The sequence below is a fragment of the Pipra filicauda genome, unplaced genomic scaffold (assembly GCF_003945595.2).
Source record: "Pipra filicauda isolate LSUMZ 115617 unplaced genomic scaffold, ASM394559v2 scaffold311_size1313980_pilon, whole genome shotgun sequence".
Lineage (NCBI taxonomy): Eukaryota > Metazoa > Chordata > Aves > Passeriformes > Pipridae > Pipra > Pipra filicauda.
Genome location: NW_024104434.1, coordinates 33,454 through 57,928, shown reverse-complemented (window position 1 = coordinate 57,928; position 24,475 = coordinate 33,454). Strand labels below are relative to the sequence as shown.

Genomic DNA, 24,475 nt, shown 5'->3' with positions numbered 1-24,475 from the left:
TGATGCCCTACCAGGCTGGCCTTTAGCTTTTCCTTTCTTTTTTTTTTTTTTTTTTTTTTTTTTTTTTTTGGTATTTATTTTAGCTTTTATTTCCCCTCCCCTCCAAAATGACTTCCCCATAGTGCAGTGCACGGGTAAGTGAGGTGTGCAGGATACATCGCTAATGAATAGCAGGAATATTTACATACAAAAATAGAAAGGTTTTGAACACTTCAGACTCTGCCCTTCGGTGCAGGGGAGAAGGGGGAAGAGCCTCTTGTATCTTCTGCCTGTCCTGGGGCTGAGAGAACCACCCCGACCCTCTGCTTCCTGAGTACTCCCAAGGACCAACTCAACCTGATTTCTCCAAGCTTTCCATTGCTTGGCTGTGCTTTTCCCCTCATTCAGGGCAGCCGTGGGAGCGGATCCCAATTGTGTTGACTTGGTAGCAGAGCCTGAAGGAAATCTCCCTGTTGTGCACATGATGAGTGCACAGTTGATGGCAAATGGGAGAGGGAGAGCAGTGCTTGGACACTGCTCTTCTCTGCAGCTCCTCTGGTTTGCAGGGGGCTTGGGACAACCACCATCCTCCTAGTGGGAGGTGTGCTCACCTAGGTGACCTTCTGGTCCTCTCCTCTCTTTCCCGTGTGCTGGAGGATGGGTCCCTGACTCTGCCAGTGCTGAGCTGCTTCACTGGCACCAGTGCAAAGGTGTGAAACTCTCCCCATCCTTTTAGAGCCACTCAGGAGCTGTGATGGGGAACAGAAAACCAGAAACAGCCTCAGTCCAGCCATGGGTTTCTTTTCCCCTCTGTAGACTTCAGCAGAGATGACAAACCAAGGGCTGCAGGACAAACCTCAGTCCCAGCCTTGCTGCTGTGCTGGAAGTTGCTTTGCAGGTCTCTGTTAGTTTACTGGCTTGTGAGGAAGAGCTTCAGAGCTTGGGCTGAACTTACAAACCTCAAGGGGAGGAAACACCAAGGGCTGTACAGGTGGAAAACCTTGAATGCCGCCAGGCTGCCTGGCTCGTGTTTCTGCTGCTCCTTTACCTCTTCTGCTGCTCAGGCAGAAAAACATGAGCACAAAAATCACAAACCATGGTGGGGCACATCACCCACAGTCTCCTGCAGGATGGATGAAGGCCGTGAGGTGCTGCTGCATAATTCCTGGAAGGTGACTGATCATTGTGTAGGGAAATGCAGCACCAGAGATGGTCTCCCGCACCACGAAACCCCCAACATGCCTGGCATCGCTCTTGATCTCCACACCCTTCCCAAGAGGGACGAACTCAAGGAATTACTCCTTTTCCTCTCCTCCCCTATCTCATCCCATCAATACAAGAAGCTGCTGCACCTCTCTTGGTTTCCACGTGGGTGTAGGATCTGTTCCACAGCCCTGGGTGACAGGGCTGAGCATCACTTGGCACTGCTGCATCCCTCCCATCCTGCTGGGTCCAGATGCATCCACCTGCCCACGGCACAGCGAGGGGCTCTTGTGCGTTTTAGCCGGCGATTTCTGGGGAAAGGATGGAAACTGGATTCAAAAAGAACAGGCTTTTCCAGCTTTTTCCACTCCATACCTGGGTGCTGGGGAGGGCAGAGTGATGACTAAACAGAGGGGTTTTTGAGCTGTAGTTGCCAGCTGCTGGTTTGCTGTTGGATTTGCTCCCTCTCCCATCCTACTTGCTTTATTTCTCTTCAGTTTTGAGTCACTCGGTAGCTGGAGGATGCGGTTGGCGTGGTTGGATGTGGGATGGGAGGAGACACCAACAGCTCTTCAGGAGCAAAGCCACCCTGTTTGCCCATGGCTGTTCAGTTCTGGTGTGGTAGGTGGGTGGGGGGTGGAGGATGCTTGTCTTGATGTGGCCACCAAAGTGTCTTGACTCGATGTGCCCCAGAGGTGTCTTATGCCCCTTCCTCTTCCGTCCTGCAACCCACGTGGTGGCACAAGGGGCCATGATTAGTTCATTAAGGAATTTTCTGGTTTTTTTTGGGGGGGGGATTTTGCCTTATTTTGGAGCTGTGTGTGCGTGTGTAGAAGGATTAAGGGGATTTTTGGGGGGAGTGGTGGTCGTTTTTTTGCTTGATCGTGTTCTGCACCCTATAAATGCGTGTCCTCCTCTTCCTCCAGGTCCTCCTTCATGAGGGTGTCGAGAGGAACGATCCAGCTGTCCCCCAGCTCACCGTTGAGGTTCACCTTCTTCTCCTGCATTTCGGAGGAGGTCTCCATCACCTCCAGCGTGGGGTTGTCATGGTAGCCGTTCTCCATGGTCTGCAGCTCCTCGGTCAGGCGCTGCTACGAGAAAAGAAAACCCATAAACCCCACTGGAAAACATCTTGGCCACACTGTGAGTGTCACCTTGGGGCTGTCACCCCCCAGGCAGCTGTGACAGCTGCCCCATAGATTTATATAACTACATATAGGGACTTTCACAGTGAGGTTGAGGCTGGGGGGCAGCGAGGGGATAGCATGGAGCTGGCAAGAGAGAGACTCTGCTAATGATGGGAGGGAGGAAAGAGCAGCCAGAGACATGTGGAAAACCTCCAGGAGCAGCTGCCAGCTTCAGCTTGGTCCACTCAGGACCTTGGAAAGAGGTTGAGTGTTGCTGCCTTGCCCCAACCCTGCATCCCAACTCCTACCTGCCTAACTCAACTCCGCTCTTCCCCTCCCCTTTCTCCCACCCTGTCCCTTTTTAGCTATTTTATTATTATTCTCCTCCTTGACCCAGGGGCAGCTCCCACCTTGCAGAAGCTGCTGGCTCTTGCCCCTCCATAAGCATCATCCCTCCTTATCCTGGAGCTCAGTGGAAACCAAGCAGGGAATGATGGAATCAAGCACTTGATCACCCTGGTCCTTTGATGTGCTTCAGGCTCCAACTCAGCCCTTCATCCCCTGGCAGACCCCCAGCCTATCCTAATTTTGCATCCACTTGGGCTCCTTCATCCTTGTCCTTCCCTAGAGGGATTCAGTGGGGAACTGCAGTCCTTGGTCAGCCGTTTTTGGGACAGCAGGGCTCTTAGTGGGTCCTTCATCCCCATCCTTCCCTGGAAGGATTCAGTGGGGAACTGCAATCCTTGGTGAGCCCTTTCTGGGGAATGTAAAGCTCTCAGTGGGCACCCCTGTTAAAATCTGCCTCGATTTACAGCTTGATCTATTACAGTGCTCCTAGTAAATGTCAGGAGACAGGCGTGGGAGGGAATCCATGGAGAAGGAAAGGGATGATGAAGGAAAACTGCAGGGCTTGGTGCTGGCAGAGGGGCTGCAGAGGCACTGCTGGGGGTCCCCTGGGTCGCTCACAGCAGGGGAGATGTGGGCAGGGACGGTGGGGTGGAAAGCAGAGAACACACCTGGGCTCTCCCAGGGGCTGCTTCCCTGTGGGATTGCTGGTCCGACCCCCAAAATGATGGATGGATGCTCGGGCAGCGCTTTCTCCCGCCGTGGCAAGGCACCCCCTGGCCATGCAGCAAGGGGAAGGGGGATTTTAAGCTGGGCTTTAGTAGGCTTTAGTCCTGTTAAAAGCTACTGGACCCTACCAAGCGCCGGAGGTGAGAGCTGGGGGTGTTATGGGTGCAGCTCCCGCCCCTCCGACCCCTGTGTTGGAACTCACATTAAAGATCAGGGCCACATGTCCATCATCAAACCCGGGGAGATCAGGGTGGATGTGCTGGGTATTTCCAATGGAAAACAACGGAGGGGGGAAGGGAGGGAGGGGAGGGGAGGGACGGTTGGAGAAAAAAAAAAAAGTAAAATAAAAAAAAAAAAACTTTCAAATCATTTTTGGAAACGAAGCAGGAGGAAAACAAAATAAACCACCCAAAAACAAAGCCAGGAAGGAGAAATGTGTTTGATTTTTGGAACTCGCATCCCTTGCTTTGGTGGCGCTGCTTTACCCGGTGCCTGGTGGGAATTTACCTCCGGAACATCCAACTGGGACTGGTACCTGTTCCTCTGCACCAGGATATTTGAGGGACACACATTCCCATCGCTAAAAATACCCTCTTTCTACCTGTTTTTTGAGCAATATGGGGCAAGAGTTGTTATACTGCTCCCTGTCTCTGCTGGGATATTTTTCATCCCAGTCAGGGAGATTTCATCCAAGGGATGATGAAACCCCAAGGGGACCACACTGCAGGTCAAGCATCTGTTGAGGTCCTGCATCCTCCCCCATTTTTTTCCCAAAAAATCAAGCCTTGTAAATACAGGCAATTCTGATGCTGGTGTTGGTTTGCTCTTTCCTGCCTCCTATGTTCACCTCCTTTACACTGCAAGTATCTAAAGCAAAGGCTGCCTTATCCCTGTGGGGCAAAGATTGGGATCCCCGGGGAAGGATGAACTGGTTTTGGGGGAAATGACTTGAAGTAGGATGCAGGGGTTTGCTTCTTCATTCCCTGATTACATAATTTGATTTTATCCTTTTTTTTTTTTTCCCTCCCTTTCTGTTTCTCTCTGTTCTGGAGCTGAATCCTCAGCAAGAGCAGCTGGGAACAATGAAAACCCTGGTGCCGGTGCCACAGGGTGTGGGAATGGCCAGTCCTTGCAGGTGGATGCTGCACTAAAATCACCCAAAATTGCTTCCTGAGATAAAAATTACATTATTTTCGTTTTCCATGTCCTGTTCTTCCTTAAATCCTGCTGCTGCTGCTCTGAGGTTTGGCCCTGGCCCAGCTCTTACAAAGGCTGAGCTGTGCAGGGTCGATGCCCTCCTGTGGATGTTCTCCTTCCTCCCTCCCCCCCTGCACACAGCCTCGGGCTCCCTGGCATCCCTGGGAAGGCATCGAGGTGATTCTGGGCACCCACTACTCATAAAAGTATTTCAAGAATTTTTTTTGGGGGGGGCGTATAGGTGGTTTTGGAGGGGGGTTTTGCGTTGAGAAAGCCTTTCTTGTCAAAATTATGACCCAAGGGTGCTGCCCAGCTGTGCTGTGCCCTGGGTGGCAGCAGGGATGAGTGCCCGGCCTCTCCTATTCCTGCTTTTCATCCTGGCTGCTTTCCCCACCAAAGAAGCAGCTCTTGCCCCTCAGGAGCACCCACAGCACTTGGGCAACCCTTGAGCGAGGGTGGTGCCCACTGGGCAAGCCAGGATGTCTCCACCAGCAGAGACGGCAACCCCGGTGATCCTCCATCTCCCGAGGGGGATGAAAAGGTCTCGGGATACCCGTCCCACCCCCTGCCTCCTCACCTGGTCCTTCTTCTGGGAGAAGCGCTGGTGGCAGCAGCCGTAGATGGCGGCGATGAGCAGCAGGGAGCCGGCCAGGGTGACGATGGTGATGATCAGGGGGGTGCTGAACTCGTCGATTATCGCCTCCCTCTCCATTTTGTCGTTGGTGACGTTGGCGATGCTGATGCCCAACTGCCACACAAGGGACAGGTCAGGCCCCGGAGCCACCCACCCAGATGCACCTCAGGGCACGTCTGCCCTGGGGAAGCTGTGCTGTGAGCAGGGACCCACTTACCTGCTCTAACTTGTCCTTCCTCTCCAGCTCCTCGAGGATGTTTTCAGGGTGCAAAGGGACTGGGGGAAGAAAGAGGCTGCAATGAGCACAAGGCGGGGGGGGACAAGGTCGTGCCACCATCCTCTGGTCTGTGGGGTGATCCTCTTTCTGGAGATGTGTGGGCATGAAGCCAACCCTTTTAGGTGCTTCACAGCCAGACAAGGAGCCAGGATCTCTTGGAAGGGGGACAACCCTCAGTCCCCACCATCCCCCAGCCCCAGGGGGTTGGGGGCATCTCCAGTGGATGATTTATGAGCGAGGCCAACGAGGGGCTGTTACCAGCTCCTTCAGGCCATGCCAGAGTGGTGTAGGATTAGTCCCCAGTGCCTGGCTGCCTTGCCTTAGGTCAGATGCCGGAGGCTGGACTCCCCACCTAATGCATGGTTAGGTTGCCCTGATGATGAGGAAGGGGGAGATGGAGCTCAGGCCTTCCTTGCCTTCATGTTACAGCAGCAGGATGTCTCCTTCTGCCTGGCACCCTGGTCCTAAAGCAACATTTGGGCATCCCAGGGCTGAGATGGATTTCCCCAAAGGGCTGTGACATGGGCAAGAAACTCCCCTCTGTGGTCCCTTAGGGAAGGATTTGAACTGGGCACTGGATTTTAACCACTTGGGAGGAATTTTTCATCCTGGGGACTGGTTTCCTGCCTTTAGGCATCGTGGATGGGAGAGGGATCCGGTGCTTTCCTTGGAGAGAAAAGCTCATTTCTGGAGTCTTCTGAGCCAATGGGATGGGGCAGCCCAAAGAACAGAGCCCCTTGGCCAAGCCCCACCAGACCTGAGGGTTCTGCCAAGCCTCCACCTGCATCCCCGTGCCAGGGTCCCCAGTGCCAGTCCCATCCTGTCCCACTCCGGGCAGGAGGGCGGGGTCATACTCACGGTGCAGGACCACCTGCACGTCCCAGCGCTGGGACTGTGGCTCGTGGGACAGCAGTGTCACCGTGCAGCTCTCCCTGCTGGCGTCGAACGTGTGCCGGCCCGTCGAGCACAAGCTCTCGAAGAAGGAGATGTTGGCGCTCGCCGTCCTCCACTCAGCCTGTGGGGACAGCGAGGGTCAGCCCTGTCCCCCCACCCAGGGACTGCCCAGGAACACCTCACCCCTTCAACAGCGATGGGAAATGTCCCATCTTCTAAGAATGACCCCTCCAAGGGAAGACTGGACGTGGCACTCGGTGCCATGGTCTAGTCGACACGGCGGTGTTCGGTCACAGGTTGGACTCAGTTACCTCAGGGGTCTTTTCCAACCAAATTCCCTCTGTGATTCTGTGATCTTCCCTCATCCCTTTGCACTGCCTGGCTGCTGCCGGCCCTCCCAGGGAACAGGAAAAGTTTAAAAGTAGTTTCTTTACAAGAAGCCGAGCTCTTGGCCGCAGTTCCTCACCGGGGCCCTGCACCAGCCTTATCTGTGAGCCGCAGCCTTCGGTGTTACAGGAATAGCAGGTCCCTGAGGGAAGCAGGGCGGGGGGGCTGGGGAGGCTGAGGGGCCACAGTGGCAGCAGGGCAGGGCTGTGCAGCCCCACTGTTCCCCCACAGGCATCTTCAGCCTTTCTGCCACCCGCATTTCTACCATCTGTCCTCACCAACACGGGTCCCTGTCCTTAGAGCTTCCTGACTTCCCCATGGGGAAGAGCAAGAGACAGTGTTTTGCTTTTGGATAGAATTATAAAATGGATCACTGAATGGTTTGGGTTGGAAGGGACTTTAAAAAAATCATTTAGTTCCATGCCCTTGCCATGGGCAGGGTCATTTTTTGCTAGACCAAGTGTCTCCAAGTCCCATCCAAACAGGCATTGAACACTTCCAGGGATGGAGCATCCACAGCTTCTCTGGGCAAGCAGGAGTGTCCCTGGGGGGAGTAGCCTGGTCAGCACTGGAGGAGTGGTAAAGGGGTAGGTGGAGCCCATGGTCCCTCTAAGATATTCCTGAGGCTTTCTGTATCTGCTCAGCGCTTTGTAGCAGCTGGGAGCTCACTAGAGACCATCACCCTCCTGCATGCACAGATCCCAAAGCATGGATGTGGCACTAAAGGACATGGTTTAGTGGTGGATTTGACAGTGCTGGGTTAGTGGTTGGACTCAGTGGTCTTGGAGGGCTTTTCCAGCCTTAATGATTCTATGATTCCATGCACAGACCTGGCCTCCACAGGTCCTATATGGAACATGCTGCATATACAGCTCCTTTGTGCACAGGTGCTCGTGCACAGGGTCTTGCCTGCAGAGTCCTGTGTGTAAAACTCCTCAATCCATGCTGAAACGAGGTGGCTGGACGGGAAAGGCTCTGCTCCTGCCAGCTCCATTCCCCCCAAACCTTCCCCTCCCTCTCCAACACCACCGGCGGCCGGCAGCATCCCGCCTGCTGCACCACAAGGATGGGAGCTGCCCGGCCGAGGAAGGCACCTAATCTCACCCCATCTTATCTAAATATTTGGGAAGCAGTCAGTGGAGACAGGATGCACTTGCCGGGGCGGAAGGCCGGCCCCGGGTACAGTGCGAGGGTGAGCTCAGCACTCGCTGTCCCCGGGAACCTCGCCTGTCCTTTCACTTCGCACCGGGAGAAACCTCCCTCGGGCCTCTCGGGAGTTGTACCATCCCGGGTGCGCTCCTGGGAAAAGAGCTGCATGGGAAACCTGCCCCCGGGGCAGCAAGACGAGGTGGCATTCCCTAGAAAGCTGGTTCCCAACAGGACAGGGAGGAGGGGGCTGTGGCTTGGTCGTGGCGGTGGTTTTATCATGTCTGGACGCTGGGTGTTGCTCCTACGCCTGGAATGTCCTGAGGTTTATCAATCCCTGGCTGTGCAGCGCTTTCTGCTCGGCAGAGGCAGGGAAAGCCTCTGCTGCCTCCCTGCATCCTCCTTCCCCCGCAGCTCTGCGTTCCCCCAGCCCTTAATAACCCGCTTCTCTCCCTACCACTCTGTGGGGAAAAAAAAAAAGCTTTTAAAATGTTTTTTTCTTGGGTGGGAAAGGAAATTGGATGCGAGGCTAAAACGCAACTGAGCACCAAACCCACTTCACTGCCGGCTGGTGAGCAGCGCCCAAACCCCTTCCGAGGCTGAACTGGAGGGACTGACCCCTTTCCAGGCTTGGAGAAGGGCAGGGTAAGGCCGCTGAGCCGGCAGGGATGCCCTGGCAGCTCTCCCCTCCCCGCTCGCATTCCTTGGCCGGAGTTGAGAGGCGCTGCCGAGCAGCTCGGATCCGGTTCCCACACTGGCGGGGACCTAAAACCAACATCCCCGAATGAGGTAACAGCACTTGAGTCAACAAACCAGCCCCGCCAGCTGGACAGGGCGAGGGGGACCACGACCCTCCTCGGTCAGGGGGTCCCTCCACCTGCTCCGGGCAATGTCCTGCTGTGCCCAGACTGGTGGGTGTCACACAGAAATTCCTTCAGTAAAGGTCAGGTGCTCCTGCTGTTGCTTTTGCAACCCCCACTGCAGCAGGTTCTCCCAAGCATCCACCGACTCAGCTCCCTGGGCACATCCACAACCCGGTGGGGGACACGATGGAGGAGGACCAGTGACTCCCTGGGAAGAGGCCACAGGGTCATGTGGCACAACCATAGCTCGGGCTGCACCAGCCACCTCTGACATCATCACCTCTTGCTTCACCTGACTCATTTTGGGGCTGGGATGAGGAGCAGAACACCCATCTGTACATCCACCCATCCGTACATCCATCTCTTCCAAGGAGGGAGTTACTCAAGCAGCCAAGAAAAACCCAACTGAAAATACTTGACAGCCAGTCCTTGGGAAAAGGCATCCTGTGGAATGTGAAGCATCAAGCTAATAAGCCTTATTAAAAACCCCATTAAGATCCTGCTCTAATTAAAGGAAGGAGAAGGAGAGGGTGGGGGATACATGGACCAAACTGTTCAGGGCTGGTTCAAAGCATCACCTGAAGAGGAAGGATGCAGGGAACCAACCAGCCCATAAAGTATATTTGATCCACAAAGTGGTACCAACTGTATATTTGGCTTTTGTTTATTATTTATAGTTTGAGTTCCTTTTTATTTTTAAATTTACTGGAGAAACTGAGGTGGGATGGGGCGAAACGTCCACAATTCCTGGGTTCAGTCCCAACTGTTTGTTGGGGTCTTTGCATCAATGTTGCTGCCCCACGAGCCCAGCCCTGGGGTGAGTGGCTGCACAGTGCCTTCTCCCTTGCCACGTGTGATCTGGACACGTCCCCCACCACTGGTCCCCCATATTGCCCTCGATGCTCCCCTGGCTTCTTGCTGGATCTGAATTTTCAGCACAACGCCGCCCCAACTCTGGCTCAGGATTGGAACTGTTTCTGGAGCCACTTCTCCTTATAGCACACACTTTCCTGTTTTCCCACGGGCTGTGAAACGCAAAGGATTTTTTCACTTTGCTGTCAGGATTTGGCTGGGGACATGTTTACCAGGGCCTACAAAGCAGGGAAGCTGCATAGTGCCATTTCTCTGTTATCTGCTCCGCTGAGGAGGCACAAAACCGGTCGCAGTTTTCAGGAATCCATCGAGTGGAAGGTTGATGGGAGTTGTTTTGGCAGCCCAGGAGGGTGCTGCTGTGGGAGGATGCACCCTTGGAGCCTTTCTGTGGCTGTTTTGAGGCATAATTGGCATTTTGTACTAACAGTGATTCGGCTCATTATTAAGCCCAGAGGAATCAAAGGGAAACGGGACGACGGACTCGCTGCTCACCAGCTCCAACACTCCATTGCCCGATGGAGTGGGCACAGAGGAGTGATGGATGAGGCCAAGCTGGGATGCTTGCCTACTCCCTAACTCACCAGTGCTTCCAAAAAACCTCCAGCAAAATGGGAAGGACAGCGGCTCCATAACTGTACCCACAAGGAAGAGGGAAGCATTAAACACCGGCACGGTCATAACTGATCTCAGGCTCCAAAACTGGGTTTTGTCAATCTCTTTAAATATTTTTTTCTATATTCAGTATAAAATTTGGCAAGAAGCTTTCCCAGCATGAAACCTGCAGCCACGTCCAGACACTGCAGGGGGAAAGGGGTGGTCCCAGGAGAAACTGGGGCATCGTGGTAATAAGGTCCCCCCTTGGAGTCATCCTCAGCGTTGACAGCAACACTGAGAACACCATCACTTCTCTGGGTGTGTGGGCAAGGAGCACTTTCAGCCAGCAGCAGCCCAAGTAGGAAGGTGATGACCATGAGATGGCAGCAGAAGCAGGTGCTTCCCCTCCTCCAGGAGCACCGTGGGTGCTGTCAGGAGGTCCTAGCCCTCTCCAGGGCTGCCAGGCAGGGCCATCACCAAGGTACAGGGAATTTCCAGAGCTGCTGTGGTCAGCAGGAATGACTGTGCTCGTCTCAGCCTGTGTCTCAAGGGGTTTTATGAACAGTGTGGCTTCACTTGGTGAAGAGAGTCATAGGACAAGGGGGAATTGTTTTAAATTAAAAGAGGAGAGATTTAGATTAGATGTTAGTAAGAAATTCTTGGCTGTGAGGTTGGTGAGGCCCTGGCACAGGTTGCCCAGAGAAGTTGTGGCTGCCCCATCCCTGGAAGAGTCCAAGCCCAAGTTGGACAGGGCTTGGAGCAACCCAAGCTAGTGGAAGGTGTCCCTGCCCATGGCACAGCCTGTGACCACATCCCTGAAATGCCAGTTTCCTGATGCTTAGACTGTCAGAAATCAGGGCATTATAATGCCAAAACCCACCCCTGAGCCCCACCCAACAGCTCAGGTGTGTCCTGTCAGGACCTCACCAGCCAAGTGGCGTCTCTTCCTCTTTATCATCAGCCTAAAACTTCATCCTATTTAGAAGTTATCAGTATTTTGCATCTTCCCTAGTACAGGAGACTCATAGTTTCCACAAGAACCACTTTGAAGGTGGATATCCCTCAGGAACACCAGCAGACCCATCAAAAGGGGTCTTGGTGTGCAGACTTGTGTTGGGCTTGCCTGTCCCCAGCCTTGGCACTACATTTTGCTACTCCCTGGTCTTGTACAGGGTCCAAAACAAATGAAATGGAGTTTTTTGCTCTCACTTTAGGGTTCTGTGAGAGCTGATACAGCATCAAGGAGCACAGTGAGTCCCAAACTCCAGGTTCCAGTGCTTCCCAGTTGCTCTGCAGTTGGATGCTGCCCTAACCCAGTGTGAGGTTGCAAGGTCTCACCAACTACACAACAACTCTGGAGCAGCACCACATTCCTTTCTTACGTTTTGGAACAAAATTTCTGCCCCTCAGTTAAGGCAAAAAGTTCTTCTGTCAGGATTTGCGTAGGGAAAGATTTAGCCTTTAAAATTTCCCATTTAACTTTTTTGTAAGACCTCTGTGGCCTCAGCTGGTCCTTCAGCTTGAGGAAAACCACATGAGCCTCTCCTCCTGCCACATCCCCCGCTGGCTGACACTGCTGAGCGTGGGTTTGCATTCACCATTTTACATTGGTCACATCTTATTTTGATGAAATTACTCTTATTTGTGAGCATTTTCTCACGTGCTCAGAGCAGCAGCTGATCTCCCCTCACAACTCAGCTGCTAATCCTCCATGGAAGTCCAAAAAGGTGGTACTTACACAGGTTTTGGCTTCTTTCAGATACATGGTGAGCCAGTTGTTTTGCACCTCTACAGGTGCACCTTTAGCATCTTTGCAGATGACCTGGAAAGACAGAAGAAAAGCAACTCTCAACAGCTGGGAAAGGTTGGAAGGACAGTTGGTCACTGATTTAACTGCTCCAAACCAGGAGATGTCCCAGCAAAAGCTCTGCTCCATTTTATGGACACGAGACAGGCCCAGGAGCCCTTCACTCAGCCCTTTATATGTGGAAAGGGTTTTCACAGATGACTGACAGGATTGTCCATGGAATGTTTGCTAATGCCCTTCCCAGACCAGGCCTAGGATTTGCAGTATGGGGTAAAGCAGGAATTTCATGGGAAGTAGGAAGATCCATGCCAGCAGACTGTGATGCAGCCCAGCCCCACAAAAGATGATCATCCAGAAACAGGATCCCCTTCCCAGCACTTTGGTTATCCTGAATTGTGTTTTGAGACCCCCCAAAGTTCCCAAACCACTTTCTGCTGGTATCATCCATGTGCTGTTTATGCTGAGTTGTGATATTTGCCCTCTCATCAAGTCCAAGTTCACACCAAGGCAGCTTCTGCTCTCCATAACGCTTCCCTCCTTCCCAAATTTCACTTTTTCCCTGTTCAACATCCAGACCATAATCTCAGAATCATTGAATCATTTAGGTTGGAAAAGCCTTCTAAGATCATCCAATCCAACCATTCCCCCAGCACTGCCAAGGCCACCACTAAACCATGTCCCCAAGTGCCACATCCACACGGCTTTTAAATCCCTCCAGGGATGGGGACTCCACCACAGCCCTGGGCAGGGTGTTCCAAAGCCTGACCACCCTTTCAGAGAGACTTTTTTTTACCCAGTATCCAATCTAAACCTCCCCTTGCACATCTTGAGGCCATTTCCTCTCATCCTGTCACTTATTACCTGGAGGGAGTGACCAGCCCCCACATCACTAAAACCTCCTGTGAGGGAGTTGTAGAGAGCAAGAAGGTGCCCCCTGAGCCTTCTTTTCTCCAGGCTGAGCCCCCCCAGCTCCCTCAGCTGCTCCTCATCAGACTTGTGCCCCAGACCCTTCCCCAGCTCCTTTCCCTTCTCTGGACATGCTCCCCTTCACCTCCATCCTCTGTGTCTCTTCACTGGAAAGCTACAGCAGAAAGGGATGGGACTAAATGACCTTTAAAGGTACTCCAGAGTGCCCACCTTCCCACAGGTGTCATTACCTCATTTTGGAAAGAAGTGTTCGGGTGCTGGTGGCCAGGACTGCTGGGCACTGTGTGGTCCCCTGGGGCTGGGGGGGATGGCTGGGCACTGCCAGGGCCCCGGGAGGCACTGGTGGGTTTGGCTGATGTAGGTCCAACATCGTGGCTTCTCTGGTCTGAGTCCTCTACATGCACCAAAAAACACAAACAAGCAGGGAGACACTGTTACAGTACAGAGGATACAGCTGACACAGCTCTGTTAGGGATCAGCTGAAAATAAGCTTTCAGCTCTAGCCCTGCCTTGAGGATCACTGTGTCAAAGCTTGGAGAGGCTTTGGGTTGCTCCTTTTAATTTATTTATATTTTTTTTAGATTAACTTCGATATGGAAAGAATATCATTCCTGATTTTACTTTCTGCTGCTGAAACCCATCAGAGCATTCTGGAGAGCTGAACCCAAAGGCTGTGATGGCTGTGTGTGGGTAGCTGGGTAATCACCTAGAAAAGAAGTATGGGATGACATTCATTTCACTTGACCTGGGGTGTCTTCCATGAAGGGTTTCCTCAACAGAGGCAGACCTGGCTACCCAAAATCTCCCAACCACCTCCATTAGGAGGGGATGAAGTGCCACAGCCTCTGTTGGCTGCACCTCCATGGAAGAAGTCCAGGGAGACATGTTTAGAAGTAGTGCCTGGTGCTAAGTGAGACAGCCTGGGGTGTCCTGCCTGCCTGTTACTCCAGAAAGGCACGAGCCCCATGTCTACCACCCTCATGCAGGTGTCTCAGATCTGAGGGACCTCAGATGATTTTGTAAAGGTCTGGAGCATCTTAGAATTATGTGTGCAATGGGAGCAGTGTAAGGAGCATAGCAGCCTCCTGCCTCCCCAGTTCCCTTTGAAGACATGGATCTTCATCCCTGCATTCCTAATTGAGCCTTAGATGATGACAAAGAGAAATAAAATGCCACAGGATGTTCACAGCCTGTTTGCTTTTGGGACTCCTGCCTCTTCCACAGAGAAGATGAGGGATATTTCTCTCCCAGACACATTCTGAAGGCTCCAGGAGAGAATTAATTCCAAAGCCATCTGTTTCTCTTACATTCCCTCACCTAGTTATTAAATATAAAGGGTTTTTTAGACCTCTTTAGGCTTAATGCTTGAGGTCAAATTTGAATTAACATGTTTTCATATATCATCCTTTAATGAAGAGCAGTCCTGTGGAGCAGGAGGGGAATGAAACATCCTTCATGGTGATACTCATTTCACCTCCTTATGGCTGCTAAAATGCTCAAAACATGACTTAGGCAAATCCAGTGAAGATGGTCTTGCATTAAGACCTTGGCCCATTCAGTGATGCCAACAGCTGAAGGGGATGGAGATGGTTTTACAGTGGCTTCTTTATTCCAGGTAACTGGAAATTGGTTCAAGAATGACATTCTCCAGGGGAAAATGATGAAGGGCTTCAGTGTCATCATAGCTTTTATTCAGAGCCAAATGGGAGCTGAACCCACAATCCCAGCCAAGTCTGGAAGGCTCCATGGAGCTCTCACACTCCCACAGGGTGACTCCTTCCCTGGGAATGCTACCAGAGAAAATGCCAAGGGGGACACTAAACTGTGCCTCAGCAGGGCATTTGTAACTAACATGACTCTGTAAAGCTCCAGAGATCTAGATAAAACATATTAATGGTGTTCAGCAAGATCCTGAACACCACATGGACACTCCTAATGCTGCTTAGACAGAAGCCAGCAGCCAAACCCCTCCCGCAGCAGTGAAGAATGTCCTCCCCAAGTGCTCAGACTCTTTCAGAGGTTGCAGACTCAGAGTTTAGCCACAAAATCTCCTTAGTCATCTAAAGCTCATTTGCTGTGCATGCCCAGACAGCCTTCACTAAGCTGTCAGCTGTACTAGGGATCTCCTACACTCAACATTCCGGGTGCTGTCAGACTGTTTCAGCAGCTCTGCAGCGTCGGTCCCCGCCCCTGAACCCATCGCTGCTGGCCCCCGTCTGCTGTCACTGGAGATCGAGTCACTGCAGTTGATGGTGCCCTGGGCACTGTTTAGTCCATCCAAAAGCCACTGTCAATGCTTTGCCAGTTGATTCTTGCCTTGAGTTTCACTGACTGCATTGACTCGACCTCCGCCGACGGCAACAGGGACCTAAATGCAAGGATGTCACAGAGACAACTAGGCTGGGAAGTCCTAAAATGAGACGAGGTGATGACACCCCGTAACGACAGGAGGTGTTCAGGGTAGACAAAGGGAAAGACCACAGAAGGGCCTCCCAGCACAAGAAATCAAGGTTCTCATCTTCTGGTACCTGCTCCAGGAGTCAGTGTGGTGGCTGCCTCTGGGCTCTTGTGGATGCTGCCAGGTGGTGAAGTCGGAGATGTTTTACTGGTGGGGCGGGGCAGAGATCCACTTAAAGGGGTAACAGAAGGATTGGTGCTTCCAGGTCTGGTGGAAGAGGCAAGGTCCTGGGCTGGAGAACTGGAAGAAGAATGAGGCTGCTTGGTGACATGTGTAGAAAAAGGGGCACGGTCCTTGGGGCCAAGGGCAGAGCTGCTGCTCAGGACTCCAGTGCTCTCAGTGGTACTGGCCAAATGATCCGGAGGCTGGCCTCCCTGAGCATCCGACCTGGATGTGGCAGCAGCCCCTAAACCTCCTTGGGTGGTTGGAGGGCTGCTCACATGAGTGAGGACAGGGTTTGCAGTAGTGGTGGTCCCCAAGCTTCCCGAACTGACTGTAGGACTGGTCTGCTGCTCGGCAGCAGCGGGGGCTGCAGCAGGGCTGGCTGTGGATGCTCCAGAACTGGCTGCAGAGCCGGCCTGCTGGGAGCTGGGGGGCGATGTGGTGGGGGCGGGTGTTGGGTTTCCCTGTTTGGCGGTGGTGGTGGTGGCCCCTTGCGCTGTGGTAGGTGATGATGCAGGGGTGGATGGGGTGGCTCTCAGAGTGCTTGCAGTGGTGGTGCCTTGAGCAGCGGTGGGTGACGTGACAGAGGGTGCAGGGGTTTCTGGCTTGGCTGTTGTGGTGGTCATTTGAACTGTGGTAGGTGACTTAGGTTCGGGTGGTGTGTCTCCTGCACTGCTTGTAGGGGTGGTCACTTGTGCCTTGCTGGTGCCTGTGGTCGTGGTGATGGTGTCACTTCCGTCTGGACCTGCAGGAGCTGGATCATCCTCACAGCTGGCACCTGCGGAAAAGTAAAAATGCCAAGATAAACCGTGAACTAAGGAAGCTGCCCTTGGTTTCCACCCAGAACAGGTATTTGTAGAAATAAACGCTGCCCACAAACCCTGAGTCATTCACTCGGGTCTTGCCTCGTGCTCTCTGAACTCATATCAAATTCCACATTCTGGTATCACTGTGAGGAGGAAACCCGAGGAACCTCCATGACAAACATAGTCAAACTCACAGGACTTCAAAGTGTGAGCAGGAGGACAAGACCTGCTGGTTCCCTGAAGGCAGGTCCCTCTCACATGGCAGGTCCACCACCTTCTATGCAAAACCCTGCAAGTGATTCCCAAAATGAAGCAGATCCAGCCCTTACAAGGGGCCAGCAAGGGATGTGCCGAGTGTGTTTGTCCAACCCTGTTATGAGGGTCTCTCACATCCCTGAAGTGGTGATGATAAATTAGGTGACACTTAGAATCATAGAATCATTAAGGTTGGAAAAGACCTCCAAGATCATCGAGTCCAAACAACCACCTCCCATTATCCTACATAAGGAGATCTGTGGTTGGTTTCTGAACAAAACTTTAAGTTCTTAGATGATGAAGCTGTTTCTCAGTGAGGGATTCAGCTGAAGGACAGCTTTCCTGACAAGAGAGAACCCTCTGACAGCAGAGAGCTCTGCAACATCCCACAGCTTTAAAAGGTGGTACTTTCACTACTAGACCAATATAAAACCTTGGGTCTATTTTTCTGCTTGTAATCACTGCAGGAGCTCCATCAACTGCTGCAGAGGTAATTTCTCCACGTGGTAACCACCAGCTCTGGGCTCTTGCTCAAATTCACCCCAGGAAAGGTTTGACCAATATTTCACCTTTCAGGAACCGCAGGCTGCACTGAGCCACTTTATCCATGGATCTGTCCGGAGTCAAGGCAACAACCTGATTTTGAGGGGGGGGGTGTCTTCCATTTGGTGACTGTACAGAAGAATGCTATTTTTTTCCTTCATGAAGCATCTGTACATTATTTCCAACCCTCCCAAACAGGAGACACACTTCCAAGATCTGATTTGCAGCCTAATGCTGCTCTCCAGAGATCTGCTTCGTTCCTCTGTGCCGGCACAACAGCAAAGGATTTGCTCTCACAGAACCTGCCCATTAGCACTGGTTGTGTGTCAAGGGCCTGATGAAAGCTCAAGTTTCTGATGGGAAAACTTAACCCCACCATGTCAGGACCTGGCGTGGTGGAGTTATGCTTGAGAAGGACTCGAGGAGTGGGATTTGGGGTAGGGAGGCTGCAACAGATTTGAGGTCCCGTGGAATGGAGAGGAGAGGGTTGGAGAGGAGAGGGTCAGAGAGGGTTGGAGAGGGTTGGAGAGGGTCGGAGAGGAGAGGGTCGGAGAGGGTCGGAGAGGAGAGGGTTGGAGAGGGTCGGACAGGAGAGGAGAGGGTCGGAGAGGAGATTTCAGTTGGAAGGGACCTGTAATGATCTGCTAATACAACTGCCTGACCATTTCAGGAGAATCATAGAATGGTTTGGGTTGAGAGTGACCTTAAAGATTATACAGTTTCAATCTCCTGTTGTGGCAAGGACACCTTCCACTATCTCAGGTTGCTCCAAGACCCATCCAACCTGGCCTTGAACACTTACAGGGATGGGACAGCCAGAGTTTCTCTGGGCAACCTGTGCCAGGGCCTCACCACCCTCACAGGGAAAAATTTCTTTTTAATACCTTGTCTAATCCTGTACTCTGTCATTTTAAAGCCATCCCCCCTTGTCCTGTCACTCCATAAAAGTGCAGACCTCCTCCTGAAATACTGTTCCTACTCTTGTTTCCCCACCAGCCTCTGGGAGCAGCCATTCCCATTCCTGGAAACACCATTAAGATGTGAATTTAACTGAAACTAGCAGCATGAATTATTTTAGGAAACACTTGGCTTGTGAGAGAACATTTCCATTATATCTGCAGGAAAAGAGCTTTTGTGGAGATAAGTCATATTTCCTATAGGCTGACCGCTGTCTGCAGGAGAAGGAAAGGTAAGGAAGCAAAACACCGTCACAGGGATCTGACAGATAAACCCCAAGTGCCAAAGACAGGAGGGAGTTTTGATCTACCCACCTCCTCAGTTTTATTATCAACCTGTGTGCCTTGAATCTGAATCCTCAATGATGGCTGCACCATCACTAGAGAGAGGCCAGGCATCCAGTGAGCCACAAAATGGGTCTGTCCCATAAATAGGGTGTAAAACTTTGTTGACAACAGAAGAGGTAAAGCAAAAATATCCCCTAAACGTAGCAACAATACATAAAAGAGATGTAAATAAAGAAAGGGTTGGAAGCAAAGTGGAAATCACCCACTGCTCTCGCTTCCTCTTTGTGCCACAGTCCCATCCCAGAGAGGCAGAAAGCACAGGCACCAAAGAGAAGTCAGAAAGACAATTCCATTCAACCCTGTCCACAAGAGAAGGGGCCGTGCTTTGGCTCTGGGCCAGGCCCAGTGGCCAGCTGGGACCCTGTGGTCCAAGAAAACAGGATCCCTGCCCCAGCACTTCCCCGCCTCGACCTGGGCAGCTGCAGATAGTTTTTTACCACTTTAAACTGGAAATGGAGGCAAAAGCCCAAAGCAAGGGATGCAGGAATCTGGTGGGATCCTCCAAGCTTGCCCTGGCTGTGGTGCTAGCTGGGCTTCTTTTGAGGTGCACAGGGTGACACTGACCAAAAAAATAACTGGGAGAAGAACCAAGACTCAAGTTGATGCCCACAAAACTTACTGGTGTTTTATCTTTCTGCATCCACTCCTGGTTTTCCTCTTTGCTAAGGTCAAGAGATGTTAAAAGACCAATTTATTCTTCTTCGTTAAGCCAGGACCAGTGATTTAAGTGGGATTTAAGCAACTTGAGGAGTTAGCACACTCCTACTTGGAAGCGGTGAGCAGCCATGGAGGGGGATGGATGGATGGATGGATGGAGGGATGGATGGAGGGATTGAGGGATGGACTCAATGGGTGCCAACCACATGGGCAAGTAGGACACTATACATCCTATACATCCTACTACATGGCCCTGGCTAAACTTGGGCAATGCTTAGTGTCACAGAGGTAGAAATCACTCTCCTCTGGTGGGTAATGACCTGCATCTCTTTGGTAAGTGGCCACACAGACCTGCTCCTGCTCTATCAGGCTGGATGGGACCACTGGAAAGCCCCTTGCAAAATACCTCCCATACCAAACTTGATCTGAAGATGATGTTTCTTTAATTACCTCCACCCCAGCTCAGCTGGGCTGCTACCAAATTCTCCCTTTCCCCCTTTTTTCCTCCACAGATTGCTTGTCTCAAAGCAGACTGTTTTAAAGAATGACTGTTGCTGGCTGAAATGCAGCAGCTGTGGTGAACAGCAGCCATAGGAAGAAGAAATCCAGGCAGGTTGCAAACTTGACACTCCAAGAAAACGTGCAGCACTGTGGCCTGGACTCACGACAAGCCAAAGGCGAGAGTGTGGCTATGAGTTGGTAAAATCCTCCTCCCATGGAGGACCAACACCTGTATCCATCCCCACACCTGTGCTGCAGGTTTTTGGGCACCTTTCTCTCAGCCAAATTTACCTTTTCTCTGCATCTGCATTAGATTAATCTGTTTTCTCACTGCTGCTCAAGAAGTCAAGTGCTGCTGCAGTCACGGGGCTCAATACCCTTCTGCAGTTTTATTGCTCTGAGCTCAACATTAGGTGTTTGCCCAGGGACTCTCTCACTGCAGCACTGGAGAAAAATGTATTTTACTTAGAAAAATTGCATGGTTTTGGTGTCTTGCAGGTTCACCACCTGCAGAAGGCCTAGCTTAGGCAAAATGATTGCAAACATAAAAACAAAGCAGAAACAAATACAGAACAAGCAGTGAGAGCACAAGAATCCCAGGAGTCACTGTTTTCCTTCATGTACTGTATCCCTTTAAATGCCAGAGAATGATGTTTTTATCTTTTCCTCCTTCACTGGCCACCTGTGCCAAATTTTGCCAGTGGACCCAGGGGTAATAACTGGTAACAAGCCCCTGTTTGCCTGGGCTGGTGGCCAGTATTGCCTGACAAATGCGCTCAACAGAGGAATCAAAAAGGATCTGGTTGAAGGAGGAGAAAAGCCCTGTGACCACAGACTGGTGGTAAGAACAACCAGACAGGACAGGATTATGTTCAGTGCCCCTTCAGCATGAAAATCACTCACAAAAGATACAGTAAGTCTTTTTGCAGGAAACAAAGTGACCCCTTCACGGAGATAAAAGGATTTAACACACGCCATGAGAGAGGAGATCCTCCAAGTTATCACTCCCTGCACCCGGAGGAGATCCTTTCCAAAAGAAAGTTCATTTGAATTTCAGCCAGGGTCCCTCACCCTGTTTTCCAAAAGGCAGAAAAAAAATACTACCTGCCCCTGACCTTCCTGGCTGCATTTTGGCACGACAAGGCCACTTCTTTGATTTCACTTTTTGGACCGTCACCAACTCGTCATTTGGGGGAAAATGAGAGGAATAGAGCAGATACCAGGGTATTTTGAGAGCACTGGTTGCAGTGAGTCTGAAGCTTTGGTCTGCACTTCTTCTCTCACGTGGGCCACTCAGAAAACCCAAACCTTCTGTGCTGGGAGTGGGGCAGACCCACAGGAGGAGAGGGTGAGCCCTCCACACGCGCATCCGTGAGCACGGCGGCCAAACAGCCCAGAGGAAATGAGTCCCCTGCATAAACATGATTTCATGTCCGGATATGTGTATCCCATGACTGTGCCTGGGATATGGTGTGGCCATGATGGGGACAGCCCCAGAGGGGAGAGAACTTTCCCTTATTGCTAATTCTCCAGATGGGCTTGTTTGGCCCGCAGTGGGCAGTGTTTGGGAGGCTGGAAGTGCCACCGTGGGTGCTCCTGGATGGGGCTGGTGTGGGAGTTCTCTGGTCAGGAGCTGATGGGATTTGAAGAGCCACCCCAAACGTAAAAGGAAAGATGTGCTGGTCTGTGCCAACACAGCTCCTTACAATAGCAGTTACAGGCAGAATTTTGAGCTGCTGTGCACCACCACTAATCACAGAATCATAGGCTGGTTTGGGTTAGAAGGCATCTTAAAGATCATCCAGTTCCAGTCTCCTGCCATGGGCAAGGACACCTTTCACTAGAACAGGTTGCTCCAAGCCCCATCCAACCTGGCCTTGGACACTTCCAGGGATCCAGGGGCAGCCACAGCTTCTCTGGGCAACCTGTGCCAGGGCTTCCCCACCCTCACAGGGAAGAATTTCTTCCTAATATTTAATCTAAAGCTTCTCTCTTTCAGTTAAACCGTGCCATGGAGTGATGCTCTGGTTGTAACCTCGGTGCAGTGGGTACGTGGTGTTTTGCAGGCTGGGGAAGGTGCTCAGGGGAGAAGCTCGTTTGGAAAGGTCACGGCTTGGAGCACAGAAAGAGAATCAAATCAGCGCAAAACACAAAGTGAAAGGACACGTCCTGTCCATCCTCCCATCAGCCCACCCGAAGCCAGCGATTAATTCCCTCTCCACGCAGCTCCTCTGATTAATTCCCTGCCCAACAGCTTCCCGCTTCCTATTTTGGTAACGCCTCCCCCGACTCTCCCCCCCCCCCCATCCGCCTTGTTGCAACAGCTCAGATATTGGCTGAAATTCTATTAATAGTGAGAAAAGGAAACTCAAAAGAATAACTTAGGAAATGGTGGGTGACACACCCCACTCCGGCGGGCTGAGCCCGGCTCAGAGCCTTACGCCAGCCGGCTCCTGCTCCTCCCAAGGCGGGATGAGAAAGCCAAGGAGCCTGAACAAGCCGGGGAAGGGGAAGGGATGTGAGCCAGGCCCGAGGAAGTTCCTATTTTCCTCCCCCTTTTTTGCAGCCTTTCCTGATTGAACAGGGGCAACGGGTTGAGTTCATCAAAGGGAAAGTGGGGGCTGAGGCTCCAGGGGTGGCCTTTCCTAGGGAAGAGCGTGTGCCAAAGCCAGTGAGGAGGCTCCTGGACTTGTCTTTGCATCACAAGAAGCTCCTGGGCAAAAGGAGTGTTTTAATGCAGCCGTGTCTGAGGTGGAGCAGGGACCAGTCGCTGCAGAGGACAGGAAATTTGTCACCTCCTTTTGAAACTGTGAGAGCGATCAGATTGGCAGAATATCACAGAGCAGTGTTATTTATCCTGGAATTAAGCTGGGCTACCAGAGCAAATACCTCACAAGGCTTTTAATTTTGCCTGTGCAGAGGGCTCTCTCCCTTCCATCAGCTCAGGGATAGGTGGGATCCAAACAGCACTGTCCTCCTGAGCTACCTGCTGGGATTTTGGTGAGGGAGGTGGTACGAGGATGCTGTCAGTGTACACAGCACCTTTCACCCTTGAAAAATGGCACTGTCCACCTCATAAGATGCACTTCCAAACCAGCATCACCCAACCCCTTTCCTGCCAGGCTCACCATCAGCATTATGAAACAGTTTCACCCAGGCCAAAGACCAACTTGGCTTCCTGGGTTAGGGAATGGGGAATGGGGAAAGGTCCAACAGCAGCTGCCAGAGCATTAGACTCTAATCCAATTATCCAGGGCAGGGATGTCTGTCCTATCCAAAACCCAGCCAGAATAAGAACTGCTGCAAAACAGCTTAGATAGAATTGCTCTGCAAAATATTAAAGATGAGACCTAATTAGTGCTGCAGTAACACTTGGGAAGGGGCTACACTAAAAGCACTGTGGGCAGCAGGTCAAGAGAGGGGATTCTGCCCCTTTACGCTGCTCTGGTGGGACCCCACCTGCAGAACTGCCTCCATTTCTGGGGTCCTCAACATCAGAAGGACGTGGAGCTGCTGGAGCAAGTCCAGAGGATGCTCAGAGATGCTCTGGAGCCAGGCTGGGAGAGCTGGGGGTGTTCATCTGGAGAAAAGAAGGCTCCAGGGAGACCTGAGAGCCCCTTCCAGTGCCTAAGGGGGCTCCAGGAGAGCTGGAGAGGGACTTTGGACAAGGGTCTGGAGGGACAGGACACAGAGAATGGTTTCCCAGTGCCAGAGGGCAGGGTTAGAAGGGATATTGGGAAGAAATTCCTTACTGTGATGATGGTGAGGCCCTGGCACAGGTTGCCCAGAGAAGCTGGGTCTGCCTCATCCCTGGACATGTTCAAGGCCAGGTTGGATGGGGCTTGGAGCACTTGGTGCTAGTGGAAGGTGTCTCTGCCCATGGGATGATCTGTAGGTCCCTTCCAACCCAAACCATTCTATGGTTCTATGAAACGAGGATGCCTGGACTCTGATTTAAAGCCATTGGGTTTGTTTTCAGTAGGGAACCTTCTTTACCCCTCTGTGAAAAGACTCTGTTGAAAAGACTCTTCAAATTGCTGCTGTTTAGATCTTGCAGGCAAGTGACAGAGAGCTCAAGGCAATAATGCTGACAATTGCCCTTTTCTCTGCTGTCAAATGAAAGGAACCTGCCCCACAGCCTCTGTTCTGGAAGACTTTCCCAATAAAACCCTTACTGGCTGGACATGGAGGTGGGCAAAATGGATGTGCTTCAAGCCCCAAGCAATTTTGCTTCATCTCCAGATGGAGAGGAGCATCCAGGGCTTTTTCCTCTACTGCCAGCCTGGAGATACCCCTTGGCTGGAGATTTAGGGCATGTCCCCACAGTATTTCAGCATCATCCTGAGGACTCTTACCAGTCTGCAGGATTTTGCAGTCAGTCACATCCCTACAGTAGCCAAAAGCCATTTGGCTTCCAGAACTGGGAAAAATTTAAGTTGTCCCTATTTCTACCAAGTAGAAGTAACCCTGAAGCCCAGGAAGCAGGACTTGAACCAAACCTCACACGAGCTTCGGCTGCTCTGTCCCTCCTGTTAGATCTGCCTGACTTTATTTAATTCACACAGCAGCCTTTAAACCTCTTTGGTTTCAACCAAAAAACCCATCCACAATCTGATACACTTTTCCTACCAGGACTGCCACACATGTCCCCAGAATCCAGGTTCTGATGAACCGGCATTTTCTGATGAGAAACCTGCTTCATTAACAAATTCCCCATCAGCTCTTTCTGCAAGTATTTGAGCCAGCTCAGCTTGTCTGCTGTTTCATTTGGAAGGATGACAAATATTAAAAATAATCATCCCAAGGC

The 24,475-nt window shown here is 51.8% G+C and overlaps 1 protein-coding gene across 4 annotated transcripts in view; it reads right to left on the bottom strand.

Moving 5' to 3' along the window:
• Nucleotides 1-808: 808 nt before the first annotated feature.
• Nucleotides 809-24,475, bottom strand: part of LOC113982172 (podocalyxin-like) — a 44,951-nt gene continuing 21,284 nt past the window's right edge. The window contains exons 2-9 of one of the 4 annotated variants that reach the window (XM_027710187.2): nucleotides 15,511-16,380; nucleotides 13,213-13,376; nucleotides 11,987-12,070; nucleotides 6,350-6,506; nucleotides 5,432-5,490; nucleotides 5,158-5,328; nucleotides 3,586-3,642; nucleotides 809-2,273 (exon numbers count right to left, since the gene is read on the bottom strand). In XM_027710187.2, the coding sequence (XP_027565988.1) occupies nucleotides 2,079-2,273; nucleotides 3,586-3,642; nucleotides 5,158-5,328; nucleotides 5,432-5,490; nucleotides 6,350-6,506; nucleotides 11,987-12,070; nucleotides 13,213-13,376; nucleotides 15,511-16,380 (1,757 nt within the window). In that variant the 3' untranslated portion in view covers nucleotides 809-2,078. The remainder of the gene's footprint in view (nucleotides 2,274-3,585; nucleotides 3,643-5,157; nucleotides 5,329-5,431; nucleotides 5,491-6,349; nucleotides 6,507-11,986; nucleotides 12,071-13,212; nucleotides 13,377-15,510; nucleotides 16,381-24,475) is intronic. The other 3 variants (XM_027710192.2, XM_039383488.1, XM_027710200.2) reach the window with 3 other exon arrangements.